The 14844-nt window shown below is 36.2% G+C and overlaps 1 protein-coding gene across 1 annotated transcript in view; it reads right to left on the bottom strand.

Annotated features, from left to right (window-relative positions):
* Positions 1 to 1269: 1269 nt before the first annotated feature.
* Positions 1270 to 14844, bottom strand: part of PRDM5 (PR/SET domain 5) — a 191851-nt gene continuing 178276 nt past the window's right edge. The window contains 2 exon segments of the mRNA XM_081812941.1: positions 1270 to 1644; positions 10811 to 10915. Coding sequence (XP_081669067.1) covers positions 1480 to 1644; positions 10811 to 10915 — 270 coding nt within the window. The 3' untranslated portion in view covers positions 1270 to 1479.

The raw sequence follows: 14844 nt of genomic DNA, 5'->3' as shown, positions 1-14844 counted from the left end.
CATACCTTCTCTCAAAACAAGTTGCTCATTGTATGTTGCTTTCAAGTATGTTATTGAAATATAACTTAAAGGAAGAAATTAAGCTTCTTGCTTCAATTTTCCTTAAGCATCAGTGATCATTTCAATCATAACAATTGCCAGATTTGTATTTTCTTTTTTCTTTTTTTTTAAGATTTTATTTATTTATTTGACAGAGAGATAGACAGAAGAGCACAAGCAGAGGGAGTGGCAGAGGGAGAGGGAGAAGCAGGCTCTGCACTGAGCAGGGAACCCGATGCGGGACTCGATCCCAGGACCCTGAGATCATGATCTGAGCCGAAGGCAGACACTTAACCATCTGAGCCACCCAGGCGCCCTCCAGATTTGTATTTTCTATTCTGGATTCCTAATTATATAGGACGATTGAGGGTAATTCAAAGTGTTTCAGAATCACCTACTGCCAAGATTCTGGAAAATGTCTTTTGCAAAACAGAATGTTAATGCTCTGAGGACTCTATTATATCTGCACCAACATGTTCTGTGCACTTTTATGGAATGAGAAGGTAAAGGGCTAGGTTCATCATAACTACTATTGTAATGTCACTATGTGCTGACACTCTGTCAGTCAGCAAATACTGAGAACCTATTTTGTTTCAATTTTTAGTTATATGTATTTGAATATTGTTAATTTCTAAAGATAACTAGAATAAACTCAGGAGGATCAGTTAGATATATATTTAAGTGTATGGTCTTATATAGATCTTACAAAAGTATTGCAGACCATGAATGTCTTCATCTAAATGATTAAAGGATATAATGTTTCTTAAGAATTGTCTAAAATGAGAATAATTCAATAGATGCTTTAGTTCTTAAATACCTCTTTATTTTAAACTGAACTGTTGTAGGGAGCTGTAAGTAAGATCAACTTTTGGTCTGTTTCACAAAATAGCAAGTTTTATCCTGTTATCATGCTTGATACTTTAAAAACTCTTAACCTTATCCTCATCTGCAATGAAATATTTTGGTATATTAATTTCTTTCTGGTAGTAGTAGTCAGTTGTAATAACCAGCATGTGCACGCATGCACACACACATAGACACACACACAAAGATGACAATAAAATAAAAAGGCCTAATAAAGAGTATGTTAATAAACTTCATTACAGAGAGGTGGCCAAGAAGGAAAGCCATGACTCCTTTTTCCATTTTATGAAACAGAGCACAAGCAGTATTTTGCAAGGCTACAAAGGTTTCTTTTCCATTTGTACCATTTTTTGGTAGAAGTAGGACTTTCTTTCTTTCTTTTTGTCTTTCTTTCTTTCTCCTTTCTTTTCTTTTTTTTTTTTTGCATAAGCATCTACAAACTCTAAAGGTAGGCAAATAAGTACTATGAGACCAGTGAATTACTTTTAGCTACTTCTGCTATGCTAATCAGGTGAGAGAAATCTGGGTTTCATATTAGGAGCCCTTCTAAATGGTTTAATTCCTTTACAGCTACCATTAGCTGTCAGCTTCAGTGTGGATATTGTCCATGTGCACTTTGAGGTAGTCATTCCTTGTAAACTTCTTATGGCAAAACTGGCATTCTGCCAGTGGACGATTGGGATTGTGAGTCATCTTGTGTCGGATCAGCATTTTCTTTAGGCTAAAAGCCAAGTCACAAACCTAGAAAAGACGCAAAGATACCAATCATATTATACTGAAAAACCTGAAGATATGCCAATTTATCATTTATACAATATACATTATGCATAGTCCTATTATCAAGTATGTACGGATGGGCATAAGAACAAAAATTGCTTGAAATAAATGGAATTTAACATCCCAACTAAAGGGTAAAGAAAATTAATTATAGTTCCCAAAAGCTGCATTTAATGTGTGTGTCCTTTACATCCTAGCCACCCTTCTTCCCCCTCCACTACTGTATTTAAACATGTCTAGAGAAACAACTCCTGGGGAACAGTATCTTTCTTCCCATGATGGAGTGTATTGACAATTTTATATTAAACCTCTTAAACAAAATGCCTAATGGCCCAGAGGGCATCTCTCCATATGACATAAATAGCACAAGACATGTCTCACCAGTGATCCCTTCAATTTAGTCCCATTTATGAAGTAAAAGGTTAATACTGCTTTAAGCATCCTAAGTGGAAGTTTTTTACCCACAATTCCAATTCTTTATTTCTTATTATATACACTCATTTAACTAAGGCATCCAATGTTTACTTCATATAAGCTCTGCCACATCGCCATCTGGCCCAACAGACGTTAACAGTCCAATAATTAAAAATATTATATTACCACAGAAGATTTAAGGTTTTCCTGCCTCAGTACTTTCCCACTTCTCTTGATGTAGCTTCCTCTTACTAACTCCTTGGGGAAGCCTATATGATCTGTCTGCCAGAAGTCCTCTGTTAATTGCTTTCATAGTAGCTTTTACTTTTCCTTTATAACACTTACCCTGAATGTAATTAATTATTAGGTGATTTTTTTATGTCTGTCTCCTTACTGGTCTAAGAAACATTAGGGCAAGAGTAGTCATTCCATAAATATTTGTTGACTTAAAGAAAGGTAGATAAGATATTTGATAGCTAGGTAAGTCTTTTGAGCAATTAAGTACACCAAAGGCTGTGGAATAATTCCAGAGAAATCAAAGAAGGTAACTATAGAGATTATTTTCAAATAAAAGAAACTCTAAGTTTCCAAACTGTCTTTATAAGTGTAATCAAAATTTGTTATCATAACATAGAATTATAATGTATCCCCTATTTTCTATTTTCCTGGCTCCTTCTCTAAACCCCATGTAATGAATAGATACCAAATTCCTCATTGGCTTCCCACTGAAAGTAGATTCAAAATAAATTCCTTACCATGGTTAAAAGGCCCATCAATTTGCTTTCCAATTTCACTTGCATCCCTTCTTTCTCATGATGCTCCAGCTCCACCTGCCTTCTTACCTCCCCTAATACCCATACTCATTCCCACCTACAGGCCTTGATTTATACTGTTCCCTGAGCCTGGAATGTTCTTTTCCCCATGGCTGACTCTTTCTCATCTTTTAGGTTACTTAGAGTTACCTTCTCAGAGACTTCTTCCTTAAGTATTCTTTTATGCCTCCCCCTCCTTTTTTAAAATTGCTCTCAGTCTTTATCATAGAATGCAATTCAAGTTTATTTGTTCAATGTCTATACCCCACAGGAATGTGAGTTCTGTGAGCACAGGGGACATAGTGTCTTGTTCACTGCCTCATTTCAGTGCTTGGCACAGGAACTAGGTTGAAGGGCTAACAGCTTTCATTATGTGCCAGGAACCACTCTTTGCAATTCATAAACATTAACTTGTGCAATCCTCACCTCACCCTTTTAGGTAGATACTAGTACTATGAGCTCCATTTTACAGAAGGAAACTGACACATTCACTTCAGTGTCTCAAGCAGGTTGTCCAAGGTCACAGAACTAGGAAGTGGTTTCCAGGATTTAAACCTATGCAGTCTGGGTTTAGAGTCTTTACAACCCCAAGGACAGACTATTATTAAAGGCTCAAACTTCAAACAAAGATATGTGAGCTGACTGTACTTCTTCCATTTGTCTGGCTGACACCATTTTTAAGGAATAAAAACCTCTTTGAAAAAAATAAAGGAGGTTCTCAGACAGTTCAGCTCACCAGTGTGTTGTGAGGGATACAAGTCAATTTCATTTACATGGTCACCATGGGAAAATTACAGCAGCAGCAAGCTGGAGAAATGAAAAGGAAGTTGAGAAAGATGCTGAAGTCATTGATAATGGCTCTGAGTTAAGGAATCCTAGAAGCTCCACATAGGAGCTGGGAGGAGAACATCCCAATGGATTTTTGAATGAGGGCCAGGTAGAGGATTAAATGTCAGTAGAGGATAGCTGATGTCACAGTTGTGAAAGTGACTACCTACATGTTAAAAGCTATATTTTCATGAACTTAAGTGTAGTCATTAAGAGACTTCAAACTGATGTTCTGTATAAATCAGTAAAATGCAAGGACATTCATGGTCATTTTAAAATTAAGGGAGAGCAAGAAAGAATTCAAATAGTGCAACAGGGATGCTTCCTTTTCTTTATTTCCACCTAAATTTCTTAGCCAACCCTTCCACCTACTCCAAATTAGTATTAATTCACCTGCCAAAGAATAGGAAAATATTTATTCTTTCTCTAGGCTAGCAGTAAACTGATTTTGTTTTAAAATGAAGTAAAAAAACACATTTACTGAAGTACCTTGAGAGATAATATTAAAATTCTATACAAACATCTTCAGTTAATATTTATCAATCACATACAATGTGCCTTGCGCCACTTCAGTTAGAAACAGAATGACAAAGAGCACTCTGTCCTGCCCTGTGGAGCCCCCAGTCCTAAAGAGAAATATTTTCAATGCCATGAACATAACGCTAGGAGAAGCAACAGAGGAGAGCACAATCAAGTCTTCCTGGATGTATGGGGGCTATCATGTCGTAAGGTGGGTAATGATATCCCAGGGAGAGGGAAGAGAACGTGCAAATGTACAGGGATGTGACAAGCAAGGTTCATGTGGGGAGGTGAAAACAGTTCACCAAGGCTGAAAAAAAAGATTATTAGAGCAATAAATTGACATAAATAAATAAGAGAAATAACTTCATAAAGAAGTTAGAGTTGAAGGCTGGAGCCAGACCCTGGAGATCCTGGTAATTATAATAAGACACTGGAAGTATCTTCTGCAAGTGGTGGGGATTCATTAAAGGATTCTAAATAGAAACTAAAACTAAAATATCATTTAGTCACCAAGGTCAAGAGTATGAAACTGGAGTCAGCATGGTCAATACTATTATTCCACTCTAAGCCAGAAATGATTTGGATATGAACTAAGACAGCACTTACTAATTAATCGATTCATGCTTTTAAAAATATTCACTAAATATTTCTTATTTTGGATGTTCTAGGCCTGGGGACACAGCAATGAACAATAAAGAAAAAAAACTCTGTTGTCATGGAACTTAGAATCGATGATAAATAATTAAACAAACAAACATGTAATATTTCAGGTGGATGCATAAAGGAGAAGAATACGGGCTGAGGGTTAAGAAAGTAATGGAAATAAGAAAGAGAAGAATTCAAGCAGAGAATTGAAATAAGTACAGGAGAAGACCATAAAGATACTTGAGAATGGTGTCCCAGGCCAGGGAAGCAGGCACCGCACCCCCCCACACACCAAAAAACCTATTTATTGGAATATACTTAGTGTGTCTGAAAAACAGCAAAGAAATGATGTGGCCAGAGTGAGGTGGATGGTGGTGCTGAAGTCAGAGAGAGTAGTTGGGGTAGGAGGATGGGGGTGCAGATCCCTATGGACTTTCAGACCATGGTAAAACCTTGGTTTTCACTCTAAATGGGATGGACAGTCATTGGAGAGTTTCAGCAAATGAGTGAAATATAATACATATACAATCTATATCTAAAATATATAAAATCTGACTCAGGTTCTAGAAAGATCACTCTGGGTGGCAAGCTTAGGACTGGGAGGAGCAAAGATCAAAGACAGATAAATTAAGAAACGACCGCATTACTGCAGGGGACTAAGATGGTAGCTGGGGAGATGTTAAAAGTGTTCATAGTCTCAACTTATTTTAAATGTAGAGCCAATTGGATTTGCTACTGGGATGGAGGTCAGGGGTGAGAAAAAGAGAGGAGTAAAGGTGGCAATGGAAATTTAGAGAAGAAAATAAGTTTGAGAAATATATAGAAGGAAAGACTGTCAGGAATTACTGGGACTGAATGAGAGCTACTTGGGTTGGAACCCTAGGATCCTGACTTGGCCAGTTTTAAGTGGTAGAGAAGAGGCAAGTCACTCAATTTCCGTGAGCCTCAGTTGCTTCACAGAGGTGGAAATAATACCTGGGTATTTCTGGGGTGTAGTGAAGATCAGAGAGAATATATATAAACTGAGTCACTGTGTCTTTCCCACAATAGAAGCTCAACTAGATGATGGTCATGGAAAAATGTCTGGCACGAGGCTCAGAGCTTTGGTTTAGGTTATTTGGAGATGGTGGAACCCTCAGAGAGATGTATAGGTAAAGGGAACATGCTGAGTGACTGAGAAGGCTGGAGAGATACTGATTTCAGTCTGGAATATAGGAGAGAAGTCTTACAGGCAGCTTCAAAATATCTGCCTAGAGTTCAAAAGAGAAATCTAGGCAGGAGAAAGAGAGATTTGGAAGTCATCACCATAGGGATAGTAGCAAAGATACTAGAAGCTCAATAGCTATGGCATGCCAGGGGAACTGCAAGGCATGGAATGACTGCGCCGAACGGGCTAGTGTTGATGAGTGAAGTGGCATTTGAGAAAAATTATAAAGAACCGAGATCAACATATATCAGTTTTTTCTTGACAATTTTGCTCAAACGCGACTCAAATGTCATCTGTGTGTGTGTGTGTGTGTGTGTGTGTGTGTGTGTGAGAATGCCAGGCAGTGTGAACAAGACATAGAGAGGACTTTCCAGGCAGAGGATTAGTGCATGAAGCCACACGGAACAAGAGACAGAGATGCAGAACAGCATCACTGCTTTAGGAAACTCAGTGTTGGTACAAATAAAATGCAGACTACTGAAAGATAAGAGATTATTAAGATTTTAATAATAAGAATTGACAAAAACCAGAATAACTTTTCAGTCAAGTAAGAAGGTGGATTTTACCCTATGGGTTGTGAGACATTATCACAGAGAAGCACGTGATTAGGTTTACTTTGAGACAATCACACTGGGATGTAAATACTGACCCCCAAGAATTTAAAAGGATTTTAAGAGAATACTATGCACTGTATGCCAACGAATTAGATTACAAAGATGAAACGAACAAGTTCCTAGAAGCACACAAATAACCAAAACTGATTCAAGAAGAAATAGAAAAACTCCAGAGACCAGGAACAAGAGATTGTATCAAAAAAAAAAACAAAAAAAAAAACCCAAAAAAACCAAAAAACAAACACTCACACACACACACACACACACACACAACTTCCCAACAAAGAAAAGTCTGAAACCAGACAGTTTCACTGATAAATTCCACCAAACATTTAAAGATGAATTAACACTAATCCCCTCAAATTCTCCCAAAAAACAAAGACGAGGGAATACTTCCTAACTTATTCTGTGAGGCCAGCATTACCTTAATACCAGAGCCAGACAAAAATATTACAAGAAAACTCTAGGCCAATATCCCCTTTGAATATAGATGCAAAAATCTTCAAACAAAAAACAGAAACTCTAATAAGCCAAATTCAAAGGCATATTAAAAGGATTACAAGTTATGACCAAATGAGATTTATCCAGACTGCAATGGTAGTTCAACATATGAAAATCAAACAATGTAATACACCACATTAACAGAACAAAAGATAAAAAAAATTATCATCTCAGTTGATGAAGGAAAGCCTTTGACAAAATCCAACACTCTGTCTTGATAAAAATACTGAAAACTAGGATAGAAGGGGGCTTCCTCAACATAATAAAGGGCATTTAAAAAAACTCACAGCTAACATCACATTGAATGGTGAAAAACTGAAAAATAATGCAAAAAAAATCGACCCCTAGTTCACACTATATTCAAAAAATTAAAACAGATCAAAGACCTAAATGTAAGAGCTAAAACTATCAAACTCTTAGAAAAAAACAGGAGAGTAAATCTTCATGACCTTGAAATTGACAATTCTTAGATTTGACACCAAAAGCATGTTAAGAAAAGGGAAAGAAAAAAAAACCCAGATAAATTAGATTTCAACATTGAAATGTTTTTTTTTTTAAGATTTTATTTTTTTAAGTAATCTCTGCATCCAAAGTAGGGCTCAAACTTATAACCGCCAGATCAAGACGTGCATGCTCTACCGACTGAGCCAGCCAGGCGCCCCCAACATTGAAAAGTTTTGTGCATCAAAGGATATTATTAAAAAAGTGAAAAGATAACTTATGGAATGTAAGAAGATGTCTAGTATCTAGAATATCCAAAGAACTCTTACATTCAACAACAAAAAGACAAATAATAAAATTTTAAAATGGGAAGAAGACTTGAATAGATATTTCTCCAGAGAAGATACAAATGCCAACAAACGAGTATACAGAAAGATGCTCAATATTATTATTAATTATTATTAATCCTTTGGGAACTTTAAATCAAAGCCACAATGAGATATCACTTCATCACATGCCCTAAGGTGACTATAATTTTAAGAACAATAATTACAAATGTTGACAAAGATGTGGAAAAATTGGTATTCTCCGGCATTGCCAGTGGGAATATAAAATGGTGCGGGTACTATGAAAAACAGTACAGCAGTTCCTTGAAAAATCAAACAGAATCACCATATGACACAGCAATTCTACTCGTAAGTATATGCCCCAAAGAATTTAAAACAGGTAATTAAATACCTATATGCACATTCGTCTGAGAGCAATTCACAAGAGCCAAAAGGGAGAAACAACCCAAATGTGCATCAATTATGAATAGATAAACAAACTGTGGTATATACATACAATGGAATATCATTCAGCATAAAAGAGAATGATGTACTGATACATGCTACAATGTAGATAAACCCTGAAAACATTATGCTAAGTAAAAGAAGCCAGTCACAAAGGTCACATCCTATATGATTCATTTACGTGAAATATCCAGAATAGGTAAATCTATTGAAATGAAAGAAGACTGGTAGTCGTCAGGGTCTGTGGAGAGTAGGGAATAACTCCTTAATGGGTATGGAATTTTATTTTGGGACATTAATGTCTGCGCACGAGATAGAGGTGAGAGTTGCACAACATTGTTAATGTACTCAATGCCAATGAATTGTTCACTTTAAAATGATTGATTTTATGTTATGTGAATTTCATCTCAATTAAAAAAAAATACCATTACCTTGGCGGGGTGGAGAACACATACACTGGAGATTGAATGTAATAAAACACAGGGAGGGTGCAGGCTATCCACTGCTAGTGGGACTAGAAACTGAGAGGAAGTAATAGATTTGAGTGTTATTTAGGAAGGAGAAAGACTGGGAATGCGTGAGAAAGGATGACTTCTATCCAGAATGAGTAGGTTAAGAGGATAAGATTTTGGAACCAAGACAACCAGTTCTCTCTACTGAGCAGGCTGCATTTCAGAGAGGTTTGGGAGGCATTGGATCTCTACTCAATGGACCAGTTTGAGCCACAGGTAAGGATCAGAGAGTTTTGAAAATAGGATAGAAATAGATGAGATAGAAGTAAATAGAAAAAAACCATGCTTGTAACATTACAGTTTTTTTTTATTTTTTATTTTTTATTTTTTTTTAAGATTTTATTTATTTGCGAGAGAGAGAATGAGAGACAGAGAGCATGAGAGGGAGGAGGGTCAGAGGGAGAAGCAGACTCCCTGCCGAGCAGGGAGCCCGATGCGGGACTCGATCCCGGGACTCCAGGATCATGACCTGAGCTGAAGGCAGTTGCTTAACCAACTGAGCCACCCAGGCGCCCCATTACAGTTTTTTTTTAAATAACATCATGGTCCAGTTTAGCTTAGGAAGTAGTCAACAAAATATTTAGCATAAATGAAAGCTGAGTTGAATGTGACAGTAGGAAGGTGTCTGTACACAGTTAATATTTAATTTCTATGTCCCATCAGTTGTTTGTGTAGCTGTACAATTAAGTAATCTAAACAGGTTTTGCCTATATGAAAATGTTTCCAATAAAAGCACCAATGAATTAAACCAATTGAAATTATGAAGCTAGGGCTGTACCTCTGGTTCAGGTTAGAGCTCTACATGTGTACATTTCTTTCTCTACAAGTACTTCTTGCCTTAAAGAAGTTCACTGTTCATATAGGTATTTTTATGAGTAGGCCCACTGGGAGTACATTGTTGCCTTAACCTTACCACCAAAGTTTCATGGAAGGACAAGGAAAACATCTTGTGTTTGTGAGTTTCCTTTCATGTGGACTGCTTACCCCATACTTTATCCATTGGGATATGCCAATGGGACGAAGTCCTCGAGTTTCCCTCCACAGTTAAAGAGAATTCTCTACTGGGCAATTTCACACACTACAACTTTAATGCTTCTTCTTCTACTGAGCTACATTAATACTCTTCTTGCTATTTTTATGTTAGAAATAAGCATCCAAGTGTTTTCCCTAAAGCCTGTGTCAATCTTCTGTCGACTGTCAATCTTGCACAGAATCATGACACTGTGCATCAAGAAACCAATCTTTTTCCTTAATTAATTAACGCTAGGATTAATTTTACTGACAGTGGTAGTATTTTTCCTTTCATAAATAGTGTAAACAACTATGTTGATAATTTCATTTCAATTCAAATGTCATAAGCAGAGAATCTAAACAATTAGCAATATTATTTAAACAAAGGAGTTTGTTCATGTTTTAGAAATTCATGGTTAGGCTGTAACAAAATAAATAATATCTACGACCAGTTAAATCTCTGGTTTAAGTGTCATTAACCTGTCAAAGATCTGGGTAGACACATGAAAGCTGCCTTGAATCATCACGCACCTATACCTTGAAAGAACAACTCAACTGCATTAAAAAAGGGTGCAAGAGTGCCTTGAAGAAAATCAGAGTTTATTTGCTGCCAGCAAACTAGGGTGAACCAAATTACTACAAAGTGGTTACATGGATTATGCAATCACAAGATACAAGCAGCACAAGACATTACTAGAAAGACCAGCACTGCAAAGCAAACACACACTCATACATATACACATAGATGCACAGATGCAGACACACACACACACACTTCCAGCATGTCTGTTACTGGAGGACACTGGGGAAAGAAAAGAGAAACCAAACTCACATCACACTGAAAAGGCTTTTCTCCAGTATGCGTCCTCTTGTGCTCATCCAGGCCTCGCTTCTGGCTGAAGGCTTTGCTGCACTCTGAGCACTTGTATGGCTTCTCCTGCAGTCAGTGGAAAGAGAGCGCCATGAATATGAGTGAACTTAGAGCCCTCCTTACTAAGGTGTATGGGGGTGGTGGTATTTTATCTAGTTCTGTAGGGTGCCGCAGCAAATCCAGAGGGGTGCCATGAGTTATTTTAAATATTCAGAAGAAACAGCACTACTCAACATCTGCTGGACAAACTGAACTACTTGGCTCATGGCAGTTCAGTTCCAACATTAGATTGTACAACAGTTCTTTTAATTATGTCTTACCTTTGCAAGGCTGGGTTCTGAATGATAGACATGATCTAACTACTAAAAGAACTGAACTCTTAGGTTTTCTTTTGGTCTTGGCGGGCTGCAAAAATTTACTGAGATACTAAGGGCATCATGGACCAAGAGAGTTTGGGACCCCTGATCTAGATGGTGCAAATTGTTTACTATCTCAGAGGAATTCCTGGGAGTGAAAACTTCAGAACAAAATTGTCATCAGATTTTGGGGGTGAGTTTAAAAAACTACAGCTCACCTGTGATTTAAGTATTTTCATTTCTATTGCCCAATCTTTCTTTCCTAGGTAGAATATTCTTTTATAAAATCTAAGTTACTTTTTTAAATGAGGCATTTTTAAATTCTTCGTCACAGACTTGTAAGGAAAAATAATATCTCCACAGGAAAAGAAAAAAATGTCCACATTCCTTAGCCACCTTTGATACCAGGTACTTATATCACCATCCTTTTCACTTGGAAAGAACTGCAAAATAAATTAACATTGTTCCATTAAAACAGCCCGTGAAAAAAAACAACCCCAAAACAGCTGGTCATTACTAAACAGTGCATAAATAAAAATATTTGAGGAAAAAAAATAAGATCTGTTTAAAGTAAACCTGCAAGGAGATTTTTTTCCCAAATACATCTTCAAAAATGTTATAGTTTTTTAAATTGAGGTGGTAGTGTGTGTGTGTGTGTGTGTGTGTGTGTGTGTGTGTGTATGTATTTAATTTCCTGTTATGTGGACAAGTTCCATGCATATTTTCTCCTCAGTATTTAAAAGAGTATTATAACATTTTCAGACCTACAAAACCAAACCAACATGTGTGTGTCTCCAGCTAGCTCTTAAGGAATCAAACATTACCAGTACGTGCCTCTCAACGCACCCGCACCCCCACTCCTTGACTGCAGCACCAGTCCATGTCCTCAGAGGTGACTACTGTGCTGGACATGGAGCTTATCATTCCCTTGCTTTTCTCTACATTTTTTACTGCACATGCATAGAAGGATCTCTAAGTAAGACATAGTATTATTTTGCCTTTTAAACTTATTTAAATAGCATCATACTGTATGTAAACTCTGTGAGTTCTTTTGAAATTGACTTATTTTTGCTCAACATTATCTTTATGAGCTTCTAGTCCCCAATTTCATTTTGTGAACACATGTTGTTCCTACTCATTCATTTTTAATACCATATTACATTCAATGGCTATACCCCATTTTGCTTACATACATTGTCCAGTGATGAGTAGTTCATGTTTTTCCAATTTTTCACTCTTACAAATAACATTGCTCTGGATTTTTTTGTACATGTATACTTGAATGCAGAAATGTAATCCCCTATGGTATTTTAGCTAGAAGTGGGATTGCACCTTCAACTTTTCTAGGAATGGCCAAACTCTACAGAGTGGATAAACCATTTTACACTCCAACATTCAGTATATTCTTATAATTCTATCACTGTATTTTGCAAATTTTGAGACTCATGAGATACATGATGAGTATATATAAGTTTAAAACTCTTATGTTCCTAGAAAATAGGACCTTTTATCATTTTGAAGTAATCTTCTTTATCTGTAATAATTCTTTTTACTTTAAAATTAATTTGGTCTTAATATACTTATAAAAGCTTTTTAAAATTAGTATTTGATGGGCGGTAGGGAAATTGGGGAGATATTGGTCAAAGGGTACAAATTTGCAGTTAGAAGATAAGTTCTGGAGACCTAATGCACAGAATTGTGATTTATAGTGAACAATACCATAGGATGTATTTTAAAGTTGCCAAGAGACTAGATCTTAAATGTTCTCACCATCTCTGTACACATACACACACACACACACACACACACACACACACACACAAAGGTAATTACATGACATGATGGAGGTTTAGCTAACACTGGTGGTAATCGTATTGCAATATATAAATGTATCAAATCAATACCTTGCATCCTCTGAATGTGTATAATGTTATACATCAATTATACCTTAGTTTAAAAGAAAAAGGCAAAAAAATAAATAAAGTAAAATTAGTGTTTGCCTGGTATATTCATCTTTTAACTTTCAAACAATCTATATCTTTAGGTATGAGGAGTGTCTCCATAAACAGTATCCAACTGGATTTTTTTAACCTACCCTTATTTCACTTTTTTTTAAGATAGCAAGTTTTGCCTCTTAATATTCATTATTATTATCATTTATAATTACTGTTATAAAATATGTTAGTATATTTATCTATTAATATTTGTTGTTATCAAAAATATACTTGAATATATTTCTAACATTTTATTTTGTGCATTGCTTTTATCTTGCTTATCTTCTCAGGTTTTTTCCCCTTATATTTTCTTGTATGTTTTGGATTGATGATTTTGGCCCCGTATTATCATGGAAGTTATGAACAGTATTTCTCTTAGTGGTTATCCTTAACAATTCTACCATGTACATTTAACACAATCTGAAGTGTATCTGTATGCTTTCCCTCCTACTGAATAACAAGTCCTGAAGAATGCTCCTGTCTTACGTGTTATGTGTAACAGTATTTTACTGATTTTTAATGCCCAATATGGAATCATTATTACTTTATACAACAGTGTGGTTCAGTTTTATACATGCTTAACAATCTCTTTATTTTTCATGCGTTCTTATCTGACCTTCAGAGGATCTGATGATGGTAAATTCTGTTTTCATTTGATTGAAAATGACTTTCTCATTTGTTATTAAGTGAAAGTCTACAAATCCAATTAGATGTATAACAAAGTCTATTTTTCATGTCTCTTAACCATTTCCATCTCTTTGTATTACACCATATGTAATTTCTTTAGATTCAGTGGATCAAATTATCTTCCGGTATGAATAACTTGTTAATAGGATCATTTGAGTTTTTAATTTCCATTATATTTTAAATTTTTGTAAGTTATTTGGTTCTTTTCAATTATGCTTAATTTTTGATAAAATCTTTTTTACTCATGTTGCTTATGTCTATTTAAAAAATATTCTAGACATTTGTGTAATTTACCTCATCTGATAAATCATTATCTTAAGTTTTTTGGAAATCTAATTCTGCTATTTGTGGTTTCTCCTGTCTCCTGCTCATGGCTCTTGTTTCCTTGGGTGTTTCTGGAATTTGGAATCATAGGCTCATGTTTGGTGGTCTTTATCTGTTAAAATTCTGTGACCCCTAGGTTGAGGGTAAGTCCCTCCAGACAGCATTTGTGTTTGCTTCTGCCAGGCATTCTGGGATGCTATCAATCAAAGACCATTTTAAGTTTATTTCTTGCCTTAGGGTTTTCTGCTCAGGGAAGCATTTTAAGTCTGAACTCTAAACACACTTGAGGGAAAGACTGTGGTTACAAACTCTAAGGAGAACTCTTTTTCTCTAGCCAGCAATTACTCTGAGACAGTTAAATGTCCCAAGCACCTCCATTTGCCAAAGTTAGATTATTTCCAGTTCCTGATTTCATTTTGAGTATCGCTTTTCTAGGGTCCCAGCATTGTGGTGGGATGTGGTTCCATCTCGCCCTATAACCTAAGCCCAGAGTTTGCCTCCCTTTCCATCACCATTAAAAACCAAACCTTGAATTTACAGATACTGGCAAACACCCTGAAGGTTGTTCTCATTCTCAACTCTGGCATTTGGCTGCAGTTTGCTTTGCTGGATCCCGAGGATTACTGTTGCTTTT

The sequence above is a fragment of the Leptonychotes weddellii genome, chromosome 2 (genome assembly GCF_054177405.1).
Source record: "Leptonychotes weddellii isolate Sample4059 chromosome 2, ASM5417740v2, whole genome shotgun sequence".
Classification (NCBI taxonomy): domain Eukaryota; kingdom Metazoa; phylum Chordata; class Mammalia; order Carnivora; family Phocidae; genus Leptonychotes; species Leptonychotes weddellii.
This window is presented reverse-complemented; position numbering and strand designations above follow the sequence as displayed.